Source organism: Chlorocebus sabaeus, chromosome 8, assembly GCF_047675955.1.
Source record: "Chlorocebus sabaeus isolate Y175 chromosome 8, mChlSab1.0.hap1, whole genome shotgun sequence".
Classification (NCBI taxonomy): Eukaryota; Metazoa; Chordata; class Mammalia; order Primates; family Cercopithecidae; genus Chlorocebus; species Chlorocebus sabaeus.
In genome coordinates this window covers 137,033,248-137,051,278 of record NC_132911.1, presented here as the reverse complement: position 1 = coordinate 137,051,278, position 18,031 = coordinate 137,033,248, and the positions used below count along the sequence as shown (strand labels likewise).

At 52.0% G+C, this 18,031-nt stretch overlaps 1 protein-coding gene across 2 annotated transcripts in view; it reads left to right on the top strand.

Moving 5' to 3' along the window:
- Window positions 1–329: 329 nt before the first annotated feature.
- Window positions 330–18,031, top strand: part of NDRG1 (N-myc downstream regulated 1) — a 59,543-nt gene continuing 41,841 nt past the window's right edge. The window contains exons 1-3 of one of the 2 annotated variants that reach the window (XM_008001593.3): window positions 331–462; window positions 13,210–13,290; window positions 17,280–17,315. In XM_008001593.3, coding sequence (XP_007999784.2) covers window positions 13,228–13,290; window positions 17,280–17,315 — 99 coding nt within the window. In that variant the 5' untranslated portion in view covers window positions 331–462; window positions 13,210–13,227. Of the gene's footprint in view, window positions 463–13,209; window positions 13,291–17,279; window positions 17,316–18,031 lie in introns of both variants that reach the window. The other variant, XM_038000105.2, reaches the window with a different exon arrangement.

The following is an 18,031-nucleotide window of genomic DNA, read 5'->3' as shown; positions in this document are numbered from 1 at the left end:
CGCACATGAACACGCACGAACACACAAACGGCTCCGCCGGGCAGGGCATACGCACCCGCTGCACAGGCCGAGGACCCGGACTCGGAAGGTACTGCAGAGCCGACCCACAACCCGGGCCCCGATGCCCCTCCCGGCCGCGCCCCTACGAAGGCTTGCGCAACAGGCGGCGGCTCCAGTGGGCGCCCGCCGCGCGCTGCCCCAGCCCAGCCCTGCGCGCCCGGGAGGAGGGATCGGGGAAGGGGTGTGTCCCGGCTGCGTGCGGGGACCGCGAGGGTCTGGGAGGGGCGAGGCGCGGGGGCGGGGCCGCGGTGCCTATAAAGTCGCCCTCCGCCGGGACGTAAACAAACCTCGTCTGGCTCACCGCTCGAGCTCAAGCTCGCCAGCTCACCCTCCGCCCTCGGCTTCCGCGGGGCGCTGCGCCGCCAGCCTCAGCACCGTCCTTTCTTTTCTCCCTCGCGTTAGGTAAGCCCGCGCCCTCTTCTCCCGGGCGCGACGCGGAGCAGAAAGGGGCTGCCCGTGCGGTGCCGCTGGAGCGCCGGGACCGCCCTTTGTAGCCCCTCGGACCCCAGGAGTAAGCGCCCCGGAGCTGCAAGTGTGCGGCCACCCCGGGGCGCGGGCGCGAAGGGGCTTTGGGTGCAGACACCGCTGAAGTTGGGGGTGTTCAATTACGGAAAGGGAGGGAAAAAAGACAGATTCCCATTCATCTCCCCGCTAGCTGCGGATATGGGGTTTTGGAGGTCCGGAAGGGGTGATGAGACGGCCCGAAAACGCCAGGATAGCGTTTCCTGGCCTCCTCTCCGAATCCCAGCTGGCGCCGTTGGCAGGGGTGCGCGCTGGACGTGGGTGCAGAAGGGACTAGGGGAGTGTGTGTGTGGGTGTGGGTGTTTGTGTTTGGGAACGGAGAGATTGAGCGCGAGTGTGTAGATAGGGATGGTAGAGGTGAGCGGCGCTGGCGAGGAGGCTGGAGAAGGGGGCGTGGGTGTGTCTGGCTCACAGACTGGGTCGGGAACGGGCGTGAATCCGAGAGGCTGGTGGCGCTTCAGTCCCGTAGCACACAGGGCGGTGTGCGTGTGAGTGTAAACGTGTGTTGGGGGGAGGGTCCAGGGTGTGTCACAGTGCAACACGCGAGTGGGAGCAAGTGTCTGCGAGCGCCGCTGGGCAGGGTGCGTCCCCGGAGGAACCCGCGGTTAGAGCAGCGGCGGCGTGGGAGAAGTGGCCTGGGCGAGAGGGGTCTCGCGGACATTTGGCGGCCCCTGAGCTGGCTGGAGCTAGGAGTGGCGTCATTTTCGCCTCCGCCCACCCTCCCCGCTTTCCTCCCCTCCCCTGCCTCTGGTGCTGGCCGCTCCTGCTCTCCAGGGGGGATAACAGCTGGAATTACTCCGAGGTTCCTGGGGGATCCGCCGCGGTCTCTGATTCAGCCTCGGGAGGAGATTCGGGCTGGGCGTGGGGAATGCGGCTGGTTGTGGGGGAAACACGCTGTCACGCCTCTGTCAAATTAGTAGCTGGAGCTGGAATTCAGTGGGTCGGTTCCTTACTCCCACCCCTCCCCCATACCTCCCCGCCTGTTGTCCCTGCTGTCCCTGGGGGTCCTGAACAGCACGCCTTTGTGGCTTGGAAGTGGGAGATGCCTGGCAGCGGGTGGGGGAGGCAGGGCCCTTGGTTAGCTTATGCCCACCCAAGAACAACCCTTCCTCACGGACGCTGGGGACACTTCAGTTTGCTTGGTTTCTTTAAGCTACTGGGAAATATCTAAGATTCAGAGGTCAGCCAGTGGCCAGGCAGGAGGGCGGTAGACATCCTTATAATAGCCATCAGCTGCATGAGACCTTCTAAGCTGCATCAAATGAACATATCTAAATACAAACCCCCTCTTCTTGCTGCAGAAATGCAGTTTCAAGGTGATTTTTTCAGTCTAGACTCTTCCTGTTTAGAAATTCTGGTGTCCTTATTGAGTTTCACAAATGTGATTGAAATAAACAAGGTTCAGTGGGGGCAAACCCCAGCGCCCGTCTTGGAAGGGCTGCTTTTTGGTGGGGAAGACACACAGCTGGAGACACAGACCGGTTCTCTGTGGTGTGTGTGGCGGCAGAGCCAGCCCCAGGCTGGGGTGGCACGAAGTGGGGGATGGAGGAAGGTGTAAGGGAGAGAGAGGGTTTCAGTGTGGATGGAAAACGGGGTGTTCTCCTGACCCGTGACTTCTTAGCTTTGCGGGACCGTGTCTCCCACGAGAATGTAAGCTGTATCTGGGCAAGGGGAAGGATTTGCCTGCCTCACCCTGTAACCTGGCCCCTAGCCCAGTGCCTGGCAGGTGGGAGGAGTTGAAATATGCACATGGGATGAAGTGGATGGCTCTGGGTCTTCTGCCCCATTCTCTGTGAACCAGCAGGTTGAGTTTCAGGCAAGGTAATAGACTCTGCATGGGTGGAGGTGTTGGGTTTGGCTTTTGAGGGACCCTGGAGTGTCTGTTTGAGTCTCTTCTCCTGAAGAAGTTGTTTTGGAGCAACAAGGTTTGATCATTTGGAATGGAGTAAAAAAACTCACACAGGACCTAGTCCAACTTCTTCCCATTTTACAGATGGAAAATGAGGCACAGGGATGGGGAGGGATGTGCCCAGGCCGAGCTGAGCTGGAGCTCAGCTTTGTGGGAGGCTCCTGGGTGGGACTGAAGGCAGTGGAAAGGGTTCCTGACAGGATTTTGCCTGCCTGCTATGGAGGGGCAAAAGGAAATTGCATCTTCACTGAGTTTCTGGCGAGGAAACTTTTGAGGCCAAAGGGGCAGAGTGGGATGATTTTTTTAAAAGTGTAAATCAGGTATTTTTGAGAGATTAGCAAAGCCAGCCTGAAGAGCAGGGGCGTAGAGGCTGCAGCCCCCTGAGTTGGCCTTTGACTGAATGGGGGCTGCCCCCCCATGACAGAAGACAGATTTCAACTGAGCTGAGAGCCCCCCACCCCGGGTACATTGAAACCCACTGGCCTGAGCTTGCTTTCACATGGCCCTAAAAGAAAGATGGCATTGTGTTTTTCTGATGGCCCAAAGCTGCAGTTCTTCCTTGGGACCCAACCCCAGAGAATCCCATTCCAGACGTGACTCAAAGACCCTGTCCTGAGAGAAAGCATGATGACTCAGCATCTAAGACTCAAGCAGAGTTCAGGTTTGACTCAGCCTGGAAGGAAGGCCAGGGAGGGACATGGCGTCTCTCTCCCTCCAGAACAGCCACTGTCTCCCTTCATCCGCCTTCATCCTCGCAAGAGCGCTGCCTGGACCGTATTGCTCCATTGAGTGGATGAGGCAACTGAGGCCAGGAGAGTTTCAGGATTTGCCTGTAGCCATATGGCTCAGGTGGGAGAGCCAGACTTTGAACCCGGGCAGTTGGACTTCAGAGCCTTTGTTTTTTTTCCATGGCAACATGTTGGGGCGCCTGAAGAAATTGGGATCGAATGGAAGGGCAATCAGGAGCTCCATGCCTCAGTTTGCTTTTCTGTAAAATGAGAGTAACAGACATGGTGTCATCAGGATGTGTAACTATTAATCTGTGTAAACTGAGAACAGCACCCAGCATGTGGAAAACAGTGTGTAGGTGTTTGTTGTGAGGAACACCCACAGAAGACATTCTCAAGGCATCTTCTTGGCAAGCAGAGTCTGGGGCCCTTTGTCCTAAACTTACCGAAGGCTGTGAAAGTGCCTGCAAATACTTGACCTAGGTTTTGCTTTTTGCTAAGCTTATGTAGGTTGCATAATAGTGTCGTGAGAACCTCTTCTGAAATGCACATTTCCATGCCCAGTCTCCTGGAATTCTGTCTCCATCAGGGGATACCCTATTGTTTCAAAGCTCCCTTGGCTGGGTTGGGAGTGGGGTATCCTGCAGGCAGCCAGAGTTGAGTACTTCTGCTCTGGAACCACAGGGGAGAGAAGAAAGGAAGGTGTGGCCATGCATGCCACTGTACCTTCAAGCCACCCTGTGTCTGCAGTGCCTGGGAATTAGTGCTCAGTAAATGGCTCTTCTTTGCTACAGTGCCTTGGAGGTTCAATGCATCACATCATCTAACTGAGGTAGAAGACATTCTTTCCACCTCTCAGGTCAGAACATTGAGGCTCAGGCTGGTGACTCTTGTGTCCAGAGTCCAGTGAGTGGGGTTCTGGCCAAGGTGAGCCTCCTGAGCCTTTTCCACACTCCAACATTGCCCTTGGAGGCTGCCCACACCCTCTGGGCCCACGTTTTGAGAATGAGTTTGGTTTCCTGGATCCACCCCAGGCTGCTGTTCCTGCCTCTCTTGACGGCTGTGTGATGGAAGGCCTGCGTGTCCACTTGCTTTTTATCTTTCAACTTGGAGACAGAGGCAGGCTAGATAGCGGTCTTGGCTGAGAACTTGGCCCAGGCAGGTGCGCAGAAGGGCTGGGGGCACTGAGGCCCCACAGGAAGGCGGTTGCAGAAGTAGAGGGCCATGAGTAGGTGCCAACGTGGAGCCGAGTTCTCGGGGTGGGGGCCATGTGAAAAGAAACCTGGGCCCCCTCGGGTGGGGTGTCAGCCCCAGCACTACAGAATGGGAATGGATTACACAATCGGGGCCATAACAGGTCTCTTTTTGACCCAGATCTTTGACTTTCCTACCTAACATTGTTTACAGACCTGCCTACCCCCTGCCTGCCTGGGCTCCATCTCTGACCTTTTGAGTTCAGCCGGTGTTCCTGAACTGAGATGGTAGAAAGTGAGGCTCCTTAACAGTCTGGGGGCCTTGAGTGCCCTCCCCAGCAGTTTAATCTTTCCTTTCTGTAAATCTGCGGGGGCCTTTCTGCAGCTATACATTTTAACTATGGATAGAGTTCTGTTTAAAGAGAGGTGGGTGGGGGCCCAGGTCTCCATCCTGTTCTCCTGTCTTCACCCTCAGCCCCACCCCCATGGAACCTAAGAAGGTTCTGAGTAGCCCTCTTCAAACGTGGATGTGAGAGGGCCATTTTAGAGTTGGATCTGTGGCCTCTCTCAGCTGGGAATGCTTACCACCTCTCCCTCCTCCTTTTTAATTGTGGGACTCTCCTCCTTTCTCCAGAAAGGCCTCCTTGGCTGTCCCCTACTGGAGGGGAGGCTGGGTTGGGTCCCTCCTGGGACCTGCTCATGTTCCCCATGAAACCTGAGAGCCTGTCCTTAGTGGGTATTGTGTTAGTGGTGGTGAAAGGACACCTCCTTTGATTAAGGAAGTAACTTGGACCACCTTGCGTAGACAAGATCGGAGGACCATTCCGGAGGGTGGAAACTGCGAGACCATTCTGGAAAAGGATTCTGTTAGCGTGGCCAGCATCCCATCTCGGGACAAAGGGTTCTGTATGAGGGATCCATTTCCTCGTCCTCTGCTAACACTGGCTCCGTTTGTGTGATGTCCACAAATTATCTCAGACCATCCAGCGCAGCTCATGCCTGTCTCGCAGATTTCACAGAGTAATCCTCTAAGGAGACCAGTGTCCTCCTTTGGACTTCCAGTTATTCACCTCACCCCCTCAGACGGTCATCTTCTCTCTGCCAAACAAATTACTCGAACTGCCAAAACTCCAATGAGAATCTCCAGGAAGATCTCGGTTGTGTTGCAGAAAAGAGGTGGGCCCTGATGAGATTCCTGACACCTCCCTCTTCCTGCTGTTGTGTTTGGGACACTCTCGCGGATCTCCCTGGTGCTGTGCTCAAGCTGAACACACACAAGTTCAGTGTCGGCTCCAGCCCCTCTGGACCCACACCCAGGGAGTGAATGCAGCTTTGGCTTGTTTGAGAGGGAGGCAGTGGGGTTCACCTTCTTAGTGATCCCTTATTCAGTCCTTGAATATCAAACATCACTGATGCATCCTGGGTTTCAGGGTCCACTGCAAAGCACAGGGGCCCTCGAGGAGTTCCTAGTGTGCTTTTGTTCTCTGTGTGACATTTGCACTGTTTCCTTGATTTTGATTGCTCTGATACATTTCCCTAACCTCTAAACTAGGGAACTTTCTTGAAGGTCGGGTGAATCCACCCATATTGTTTGCTGAGTTGATTAGATAAGAAAGACAGTGCTTGAAGACTGCCAACTTCCTCACCCTCCCCAGGGCCTTGAGTTTCAAAAGGTCCAGAAAACACCAAGAGAGCCCATGAACTGCTTTGTAGCTTGACTTCAAAATCTGTTTTGGCAGAGAAATGACAAAGGAATGTATTCACAGTAAGGCGGGGCTGTCCAGGGTCTGTCTAAGGTGGTTTTCCTTGAGGTTCAGGCAGAAATGGTGCTGTTCTGGGCAATTTTCTGGGGAAGCTGCTCTAGCAAACAGTCATAGCACACATTGATTTTTTTCCCTGCTTTTAAAATCTGTTCTGTAAAGAGCCCAATGTGCTGGAGAGAACACTGGCTTTCACGTGGCCTTGAAACCAGGCATGCTATGGAGGGTGGAATCTGGGCCAGTTGCTGTTGGTGACAATCGATGCTACACTTGTCAACAATTCCCGCCTGTCCTCCCTTTATCTGCTTCACTGAAGGCCTCCAGGGGACTGTTGTCTGCCCTCCCCCGAGGGGAGTGAGCGCCACACCTGCACCCACAGCAAACCAGTGAGATTTTCACCTTTCCCTCTGCAGGGAGGAATCTAGACATGTGGCCTTTGGAAGTCAAGTGGGCCTTTGTGTTTGTTTTTGAGCCTCAGGTTACCCGTCTGGGAATTGGGTATAATACCCATCCTCTCCTGGGGGAACCTTCTTGAGGAGCAAGTGAAACAGTGTGCTGAGTGAACGCTTTTCCACAGCATTGAGTTGGCCATCTTAGGAAGGTGCTATGGGGGAGCAGAAAACAGAACCTTCTGGGTGTTGTGAAGGGAGACGCTGGTTTTGCCAAAAGCTCAAACCTACTCATGGTGGCTCAGTGGCGGCTGCAGAGTGGAGGAGAGGCATGTGACTGTCCCAGCTGACCTCCACACGCTGAAAGCCTCACGGTCACAGGCAGCCCACCTTACCACGTTGCATCTGGGCCATGGGTGGTGGTAAGGACGATGGATGTATTTAGGACAACGTTGAGGTCATTTCAGCGTTCCCTTTAAAGTTGCTTTAACCTGTACCAGCTTGATGCTTGCTGGCTTGGGGCACAGATCTTAACCTCTTGGTGCCTCAGTTTCCTCATCTGTTAAATGGTGACATGCTGGCACATCCCTCCTAGGGTTTCTGTGAGGCTTAAAGGAAGTACGGGGTTTAGAACCCAGTTAGTGCTGCAGATACTGTTCCTGGTGCTGTTTTTGTGGTGTGTCTGTGTAGGGTTATGTTGTTGCCTTCCTGTGGCTGCTCTTCGTGGCAGGTGGAACCTGGAACTTCTAGAACAGATCATGGATGTTTCTCTGCTGGATACCCCTTCAGCCCCACCCTGTGGGAGTTCTGGGGGCCCAGGAGAGTTTGCTCAAGAGGGTGTGCAGATGGGTGGCAGAGCTGGAGCAAGGCTCTAGTCTTAACAGACAGGCGTCTGAGGCTGGTAGAAGTGGGGGCCTTGGTCCAAGGTGCAGGGCTAATCTGGCCAGAGCTGAGCCCAGCAGGGCCTTGGTAAGACCCCGTGGCCCTTTTGTCTTTGTGAAGCACCTTCCTGCCTGGGTTTCTGTTTGCCTATAAGTTTGTTGTGGACAGCGTGATCTCCATAGACATACACTGTGCCTACTTTACAGATGGAGAAACCAAGGCCCAGAGAGGAAGTGACTTGCTCAGAGTCATGGAATAGGAAGGTGGCAGGGTCCCCGTGCCCTGATTCCTAGGCCAGCGTTCCTGCTGCCCCACTCAGGTTTTTGGGAATCACAGGCTCTGTGTGTTCCCTCAGTCCCCCAGGAGCTATTGAACAGTTCTCAAGTGGCTTCAGATTACCCAAGACGCCTGTGCCCACTGCCCCCCCAGGCCCTAGGGTCACGGGTCATGTTCTTTTGTTCCTCAGGCAGATCCTAGCCTTGACTTTGCCTGGAACCTGTGATCCAGCTCTCCACTGACTCTCCTGGGTCTGCTGGACCGGAAAGGTATTTGTGTGGCCCCTCTTGGGCCCTCGTTACTCATTGACAGACAATGCTGGTGGAGAGGAGGGCCCTAGTGGTGGTGCACTGGGCCTGATAATCAGAAACCTTGGTGGCGATTTGCTGAACATTTTCCATGTGTCCCTCTCCTCACTGGGACTCTACGACTGAAACCCAGGACGCGTCCTCACAGATGTCCTGGCATCTCTAAGGCAACCCTGAAAGGAAAGTATGCTGATGAATTAAGCAGCTGTTTGCCAGGTTCTCCCTGCCATTCTTGAATTTAAGCCGCACTGCTGATCCTTGGGAGCAGGAGTTAGCATACCCACGGACAGACAAGCAAACTGAGGCAAAGAGGTTAGATAGCGAGGCATGGTGGCCTATGCCTGTAATCTCAGCTACTCAGGAGGCCGAAGTAGGAGGATCAGTTGAACCCAGGAGTTCGAGACCAGTCTGGGCAACATAGCAAGACCCTGTCTCTCTAAAAAACAAAAAGAAGAATACATTTTTAAAAAGAGATTCGATAAATTATGCAGGATCACAGAGCTAATAAATGGTAACACCAGCATCTGACCGGCAAGCCTTCCCCCAGCTCCTGGCTACCTTTCACTTCTCTGGTCTTCTCGGAATTCCTCCCAGGCAGGTGGATGGGAAAGGAAGAAGTGGAGATACAAGTCAGGCTGGCAGCTGGTGCTGTGACCTGGAGCCCTGTTTTTGGCGCTAAGCCGGGTTTTAGCTGAAGGAGACCTGCTGGAGGGGTTTCCTTTGTGCTTCTTAGGGAGCAAAGATGGCTTTGGAGATGGAGACACGGTTTGTCAGTCCCAAGCCACTCCAAAGGCAGGGCAGGTGGGCTAGGAGTCAGCCCTGGGTCCCCCGCTGTGCTGTGTGTGGCCCTGCCCTGCCACCCCCCCTGTTAGAGGACCACTTGGATGCTTTCTAGTGGGCCCCAATGTTCTGTGATTAGGACTTTGCACGAGGCAGAGGGAAGGGGTAGGGACTGGAGTCCAGCAAGGACCTCAAGCCCAGGGACAGGCTCCACCTGCCACACCTGCTAAGCCATGAGACCTCGGGTGCCTGGCGGGAGGGAGCAGGAGTGGAGGCACCAGCCCAAGCCCCCAAACCAGGTCACGTATCACCTGCCATTTCCTGCTGGTAGAAGGAGATCACAGACACCAGAAGTCAGCGTCTTCTGCCAGAACTGGGTCCTTCCGTGATTCTCAGGTGGTGACTTGAAATCCCAGAACAAGTGTTTTGGGGAGAGCGGAGTGAAGGAAGGCTGTGAACATCGGATCTGGCTCCCCTCCAGCCCCTGTGCTGCAGCCAGCGGGGTGAGCTCAGGACAGCGGCAGCCGCTTGGGCCCAGCCTCCTCCTCCGTGAATGAAGGTGGTGGGGTGTGCGCGTGTGTGTGTGAGTGCGTGTGAGTATAAATGACTGTGAATGTGAGAGCCCATGAAAGTGAGAGTGTCTCAGTGTGTGAGAATGTGTGAGTGTGTGAGAATGAGTTTGTGAGAAAGTATGTATGTGTGAGTATAAGTGTGTGAGTGTGAGAAGGAAAGTTTGCAAGTGTGTCAGGGTGAGAGGATGTGTGAGTGCATTTGAGAGTGTGTGTGTGTGTGCGTGCACTAGATTAAATAAGAATGCATCCAACTGACATTTTCTGGATACTGTTACCTACTAGGAATTACTAAAATCAGCTGTTCCAAAGGAGGGTGGATGTCGTACCAGGGGACATTTAGCAACGTTTGCAGATTCTTTTGCTGGTCACAGCTTGGGGTGTATGCTGTGGGCGTGTGGTGGGCAGAGGCCAGGGATGCTGCTGAGCCTCTTCCCATGCTCAGGGCAGCCCCTAAGGCAGAGGCTGCTTGCAGGGCCCAAATGTCAGCGGTGCTGAGCTGAGGATCTCTGTCCAGGAGGCACAGATACTGTCCTGGATGCTGTCCAGACAGCATCTGCTCTGCCCTCCAGGGGGACAGACAGGACAGTGGACACAGCCCAGATGCAGCCTGATGAGTGAGCCCGAGGGAGCGCCTGTCCCCTCAGGACTGTGAGCTCCGTGGGGGCGGGAGCTGGGTCTGTTAGCTCATGATCCCCACCTGGGTCCCATAGCCGGTCTCATCACCAGAGCTGGTGTTAGTTTTGTTCTGAGCTCCGTGTTGGGCACGTAGAGCCTAGTGTAGGAAGAAACCTCTGAATAAATCCTGAGTTTTCCAACCTGCTTCCTAGAACTCAGATGTTGTTTGAGGGCCAGCCTGGTGGCATGGGGGCTGGTGGGGGCAGATTGTAGAGAGCCAAGTCCCAGGTGGAGCGGGGTTCAGGCCCCTTTTCCTGGCTTCAGCCGAAGCACCTTGGCTTTTTAAATATTTACATATTTATTTTTTAACATTTTTAAATGTTGAACTTCCTTACATGATTTCCTTTGGACAAAAGCTCCTGCAAATAAAGTTTGAAAAGTTTTTTGGTTGAGGCTTCAGGGACAAGGTAAGGGCTGCTTGACGGGCCCAACTTGGGAGAACTGAGGTGAGGGAGTCGCTCTCCTCCTGCCCTGCAGGCTGGCCGGATGGTGGACTGCCAGCAGCTGGCTGGGTCACCCCGCAGGAAGCACCTTCTGCAGTCCTTGGTTCATGCGGCCTTGGTATGGCAGGGCGCGGCCAACATGCAGGCTGCCTTCAGGTCTGCAGCCCCCACAGTCCCCCCAGACTACTGCAAAGCTTTATCCAGTCTCCCCGCAGACTTCAGAGACGCTTCCTAAATGGTTCAAAATCAATGGAATCATTTGGAGGACAATAAATAATGTCACCAGACATTGCCAAATGTCCCCTGGGAGATAAAATCCCCCCTAGTTTAGATATGTCCTGTGATCATCCTCAGCAGTTTTATCTCTAGACTTCCCAAAGGCCTTTAGCACTGAGGGAGTTGGGTCAGAGAAGGCCCCACCAGCTCAAAAAAGCAGATGCTCAAGAACTTGATATTTCTAGGAGACACAGCAATTTTTCAACCCATTGCCTCTTGTGGTCTGGGAAGCTAAGCTGTGGAAGGAAAAAGGTGCCGGGGTAGCGTGAAGAGGTTTCACCAGATAGAGGAAACAGGGAAGGTGGACATTTCTCTCTTGTGTGTTCAGGAGAAGGAGAGAGCTGGTAGAGGCTGACACCATATCCTAGTGTGATCATGGTTTCTGGAAGCCAAAGAGAACTGACAAAACTGGGCTGAACCACAGCATTTTTTGAGTCCTTTTAAATGTAGAATTTGTTTTCCAGACATTGCACTCTTGGGGTTTAGCAACAATTTAAAAGTGAATTTTACTGAAAGCATGGCTGTTGAGCTACATTGCTCATTTATTGAGAGAGGGAGTTGCAGCCTGACTGTGCTGGAGAGTCTCTCATGCTGGGAGCTAGAGGTAGAGAAAAGAACAAGCTACCTGCTTGATGAAGCTCACAGATAGGACTGCTTGAACCCACCTGGGGGGACAGTGAGAGCCCCCTGACTTCATCCTGGCGTGCTTTGCTGAGCAGGGTATGCTAAGAAGCTCCTGTGACAGGAGAAGTCCTTTCAGTCTCAGAATGAGGGATGGCGTTGGCAGGGCCCTGAGTTTCTGGGAGGCTCCCTAGGCTGTGTAGGCGAGGTGTCCCACAGGCCAGGGTCTTGGGACCACGAACCTGCTGAATTAGCAAGGCTAACAGACCCGGGCCTTTCATGCCTCCTGCCTCCAAGCTGGCAGCTGCCCAGGAATGCTCACAAATATAAAACCGACTTTGTTTTCAGAATGTTCTGGAGCATAGACTCCAAAGTCTGTATAAAGGCATTCTTGTGGGGCTGGTTATCTACTGGGGAAAATCATGCTGGGGCCCCAGACCAGAGCACCCCAGTGGACAGCGGGATCCGCCCATGGAATGCCATGTGTTGGCACGAGGGATGGATCCGGGGTGGATTCAGGGTGGCCCGCAGTTGCCAGCTGACCTTTAAGAGGTGTTTCATCAGGTTCTTGGGAGTTCCTGGGTCTTCAGAGGAGCCCTCGGCAGGAATTTCAGAGTCTTGAATTCTCTCTACCATTGCATCCAAGGGGCCTTGGGCAGTGCGGGGCCCAGGTTCCCACTCTGAAGCTGGCCGTGTGAGGGCTTTGGTCAGGCTGGTTCTCGTGGCCTTTTCCATTCAGAAAGTCCGGATCTGTGAACCAGATAGGTGGCCTGGGCTCTTCCCCCTTGTCACTTACTCCTTCACCCCCAGTCCTCTGATGCTGTCTGTAATACTTGACCTTATTCTGCATTTTTTATGCTTCACCCCAGGGATTGGTGGGCATTTAATTTTTCTAACTTGACTACTGATCTATAGGAATACATGCTTATACTTCTGGTTTCTAGATTCAGCTCTTGGAAGTATGATTAGTAGATATCACCACCTGCCCAAGCCATGCACCCCAGGGAGTCAATGGCAGCATTCCGAGTGTTCCTGGGCTCTGCTTCAGTCTGGTTTTGCAGCCCACAGTTCTGCACCTGCCCTGTGTTAGAGCACAGGTAACTGTGCTCATCTGGCCCATTCCTTGCTTTGGTCCAGGAAGTGCTTTTTGCCTTGGAGGTCCTTTTTCTGACAAAATTGTACTATGCGTTCAAGTGCCTGCCAGACTCCTTGGATTAAGGTTCTCCTCTGCCCTCTTCCCTTTTAGCAGGTAGCTGAGAGTCCTGCACCGTGGGGTGTGTATGTGTGTGTGTGTGTGCGCACGCATGTGCCTGTGTGTCTGTGCGTCTGCGTCACCAGCCTTCTGTTAGGGCTAACTGTGAGGCTGAAGCTTGTACTATGCCTCTACATGGTAAGCATCGTATGAGCTTGTGTTCCCATTTCATTGTTACATGGGCTGCCTGACTTTGGGATGAGCAATGCAGGTCCCCGTCTAGAATGCAGTGAGCTGCGTCCTGGGTATGGTGGGTGGACCTGAACTCGGTTTGGGGACCTGTTTGTGAGCCTGATCCATCCATTTCTTTGGGAGGGTAGTGTCTGTGAGCCCCAGTATCCTCTCCCAGGAAATCCACTGCCCTAGGCCCAGTGGAAAGACTGAGTTGGGTCCATGGGCCATGTGTACAAGGGGCCTCCTCATCCCCTGCAGTGCATCACAAGGGAGATGAAGCTGCTGGGCCCAGCGCAGGCCTGGCCTTCTCACCATTGGTCTTGGATTTGCTTCCTTCAGGAAACCTCTCTGCAGGAAGTGTTGACCTTTTGGCCTTTGTCTCTTTGCAGGCAGGTGACAGCAGGGACATGTCTCGGGAGATGCAGGACGTAGACCTCGCTGAGGTGAAGCCTTTGGTGGAGAAAGGGGAGGTGAGTGGAGATCTTCCTGGCTACCCCATCACAGACACATGTGCACATAGACACACACAGGCACACCGGAGCTCACACTCGCACTTATGGGCATGCAAACACTGCAGAAATACACATGTACGCAACATACAAACATGCTGCACACACATGTACACAGCATACACACACATGCATACACACATAACACATGTTTCCACCGCTTCCTTGAAATGCACAGTTGTGAGAGGCTCTGGTTCAAGTCCCATAGGAATGGGGGCTGGGCCCCTTGCCCACTTCTCTGGGCCTTTCTGCTGTCATTTGTAATGTGAGGGCATTGAACCAGAGGTTCTCTCAGCTTTCCCGTCCCTAACATTCTGTGGTTATAGAACATGCAACATGGGGCCCAGTTGCCCATGGGGACTGCCTGCCTCAGCTCTGATTAAAGCTGCATACCCTGGGGCCACACCGTCTGGACTTAAATCCCAGCTGTGACACTTTGCAGCTTGGTGTCCGCTTGCAAACTTCTCAGTCTCTTCATGTTCTAGTTCTTCATCTGTAAAATGGTGACATTAGGACTTACCTCATGGGGCCAAGTGAGGATGGAGTGACCTAATTCATAGGGAGCAGTTAGAACTTTGCAGTAGAGGAGATGGGCAGTGCATAGTCGCTTTTTCACTTGCTATTATTATCTTTTTGGGCAAACCTCTTCTGTCAACAGAGCCCTTCCTGTTGGAAACAGAGGCACCTGTCCTATAGGCTGGGCTGGCAGGGGCCATCCTGGGCTGATTGTTCGGATGATGAATGAACCTTTACATTTGCACAGTTGACATTGTAGCTTCAAAACATGTTCACATCCCAATTTTCACTGAGCCTCATAACTGCCTCTGATGATATGTCTTTTTAAAAATGTGGAAGCTTTGGTCCAAAAGTGAAGTTAGTCTAAAGCCAACTAAATGCTTTTAAAAATGATAATTACCATGCACTAACCACATCCTGCATGCCTGCTTCTCTGCCAACCATATTTCAGCTTTGGTTCATGCAGGTCCCAGGTTCTGTGATTGTACTTATTTTGTAGAGGAGGAAGTTGAGTCTTAGGGAGGTTAATTTGCCTGCTTTGCATAGTTACAAAGTGTGGGACATGGAATCAAACCCAGGCCAGCTGACGTTGGTGAAAAGACTGTTCATTTAATTTCCTTATGACTCTACATGTGACCGATTTGTTTTAGGTTCATAATTTCATAGACTTTTCTTTAAAAATGTGTGAGGCAACTATCTCTTTTCACCTTTTGCTGATTAAAAAAAAAAAACAACAACACAAAAAACTGATCCTAGACAGGAAGGGGATTGGCCAAGTTCATTCAGATAGCTGGTACAACTAGAATTTGGAACCAAGCCTGGGGAAGCTACAGAATACTTGCTTATCATTCCACCCTAGGGGTCTGCAAATCTTTTCTGCAAAGGGTCAGATAGTAAATATCTTAGACACTGAAGGCCACATGATCTCTGTTGCAACCAGTCAACTTTGCCATTATAGCAAGAAAGCAGCCATAGACAGTATGTTAGTGAATGTACTTGCTGTGTTCCAGTAAAAATTTAAAACATTTGGTGAGGCAGATTGCAGTGTGCCAACCGCTACTGTATACTATGCAGGTTCTAAATCCATGTCCTCTTAACTCTGGGTCTGTGACATAGTCTTCTGAAACAATCAAACAAAAACTTCTAGTAGAACAAATACATAGCACCGTATTCTTATTTCTACCTTTTAAAAAAGCCCTGTGAAAATAGTATCCCACACTTTCCTTTATTCACTTAACATTTCTGGGAGCTCTTTTCAACATCAGTCCACAATCCACTTGCTTTTCTCTTTTTAGGTGCATAGTATTCTACCTCATGTATTTGCCCAGTGCCCAGTATGTGAACAGCTGTGTCTTTCCAGCCTTTTGCTATTATAAACAGCGCTGCAGGAAATTCGCACCCTTGTATCTTTCATGTGTGTCATTCCATACATGTGCAGATACAGCCCTAGAAAAAAGTTATCAGAAGTGGCATCGTTGGGTCCAAGGGTGAATGCGTTTAAAACAATATTTTTTATTTATTTCAGGCAGCCTACTGGAATCCTTACAACATTTTATGTATGAAACATGTCTCTAAGAGCTTATCCACTCAGGGTTACATGCCAGTGCCTCTCTCAGTGAATATTTACCCTTTCTTTCAAGGTTTAGATGGAAATAAATTCCTTTCGTTTCCTTAGATTGACTCAGCAAAGTGTTTAGAGTTAGACTGAACTATTGGGAAGTTCTTCCTTGTGTCTGTCCGCAATCTGGATTGCCATTGCACTCTGCTGACGTTTTGAAGTTTGATGCTTGTTGTACAGAATGGCTTTCTCCATTCTTTCCCACCAGTACACACACACGTGCACATATACACACACAGGGCAATGGTATAGGTGCCAGCCACATTTGCTTCCACTTGAATTTACCCAGAGTCCCTGATGTTCTTGCCCACGGCCCAGGGGATGTGGAGCTATTTGAATCCCCAGCACGAGGGCCTGTGTTGTCATCTAGTCTTCCAATCCGTGCCGTCTAGTGGGGGCTCCATTCCATCATCCTGTTCCCCTCATCACTTTTGCATTTTGCTCTGCTGAGCTGTCTTCTTTTCTGGAGGTTTGTGGTGGGTGAGGCTGGGGCTCAGTTTTCACAGAGTGTTGGGACTCCGTCTCTGTGTCAGGAGGAGGAAAACATGCCAGCAACATCTGTTAGGAACGTTGGCCAACCAAGACGCCAGTTGGTCCTGCGAGTCACACTTTCACCAGGCCAGAGGGGACGTGGGACTTTTCTCTGTCTTCCTGGGCCTGTCCTGCCATGGACAACTCTGGTAAAAGATAGAATTTGGGCTGAAACTCAGATTTTTTTTTTTTTTTTTTTTTGAGATGGAGTTTCACTCTTGTTGCCCAGGCTGGAGTACAATGGTGTGATCTAGGCTCACTGCAACCTCTGCCTCCTGGGTTCAAGGAATCCTCCTGCCTCATTCTCCCGAGTAGCTGGGATTACAGACATGTGCCACCATGCCTGGCTAATTTTGTATTTTTAGTAGAGACGGGGTTTCATCATCTTTGCCAGGCTGGTCTTGAACTCCTGACCTCAGGTGATCCGCCCGCCTCGGCCTCCCAAAGTGCTGAGATTACAGGTATGAGCCACTGCACCCAGCCTGAAACTCAGAATTTTTAGATTGAGGGAAATGCTTAGAGGTCTCCACTGCCTCTTCTACTCACAAGAGATTGAAATTTGAACCAGGTCCAGATGACAGCAGCCATAGAAACAATGTAAGGAGGACCATGATGTGGTCAGGTTTGAGTTTTAAAAGCATAGCACACGGGTGGAGCCAGGGAGACCAGTTAATAGTCAGATATCAAATTTCTGTATCTCTCAAGCTTGTCATCAGCTTAGACCTTCAGATTTTTATCTGTCAAGGCTATTGTCAGAAAGGAATCCAGTTAATGTGTCTGCTTTTCTGCTGGACTTCTGTTTTGCGATGAAAAGGAAAGTCTGGGCTGGGCGCAGTGGCTCATGCCTGTAATCCCAGCACTTTGGGAGGCCGAGGCAGGTGGATCATGAGGTCAGGAGGTCGAGACCATCCTGGCTAACATGGTGAAACCCCGTCTCTATTAAAAATACAAAAAAAAAAAAAAAGCTAGGTGTGGTGGCGTGCGCCTGTAGTTCCAGCTACTCAGGAGACTGAGTCAGGAGAATGGCGTGAACACGGGAGGCGGAGCTTGCAGTGAGCCGAGATCGCACCACTGCACTCCAGCCTGGGCGACAGAGCGAGACTCAGTCTCGAAAAGAAAAAAAAAAAAGAAAAGGAAAGCCTGCCTTTGTGAGGAATTAGGGAAACCCCACAAAGGAGGGAACATAGTTAACAGATTCAGGGCATAGAAAGGCCCATACGTCCCAACATTATTTCTCTTACAGAGGACACAGATGAAATTGACAATCTTTTTTATCTTTCCACAGACCATCACCAGCCTCCTACAAGAGTTTGATGTCCAGGCAAGTAGAGGATGTGGCTTTCCTTCCCCTTCCTCATCCCGTCTTCTCTTTTCCTCTTTCTTTCCATTGGTTTAAGTAGATCATTCCGTAAACATTGCGGGCAAGGGGAGAGAAGGCAGTGGTCTCAGCTAGGTCCTCACCCTCAGCTGCTGCTCCCAGACAGAAGCTGACTTGAGTGCTGGCCAGAGAAGCAGGAACCAGTCACTTCCCACGGAAGCAGAAGACACCTCCTGTTTCAGCCCCAAATAATTGGCCAGAACGGTGGGACGTGTGTGGGGAAAATGGTGTGACGCTGGGCTGGCTTGGGACCCTGTGAGGGGAGGGAACAGAAGCAAAAGCTCGATGTTCTTGGCTCTGCTTGGGAAACTGAAACCAGCCTTCTCTGTGGTTTACTGGCCCAGAACTGAAGTATCTCCATCCCCACTCAGGATTGCAGGGCGCGCCAGGGGGTGCAGCTCAGCTGTGTCCAAGAACAGGCTCTCAGGAGAACAGACTGGGCTCTCTCAGCTGAGGGCTGGGTCAGAACTTGAGGAACTCTAAGTCCTGGACTCGTTAGCCCCAAGCTCGGGTGGGTCCAGTGCTGTGCTGGGCTCTGGAGGGCAGGGCTGAAAGCCTGAGCATATGGCGAGCTCATGGTCTCCCTGAAGAAGGACAGGCGCGCTCCTGGACCAGCCAAAGGTGGCTGAGATGTTCTCACCTGAACATCTACCTGTGTG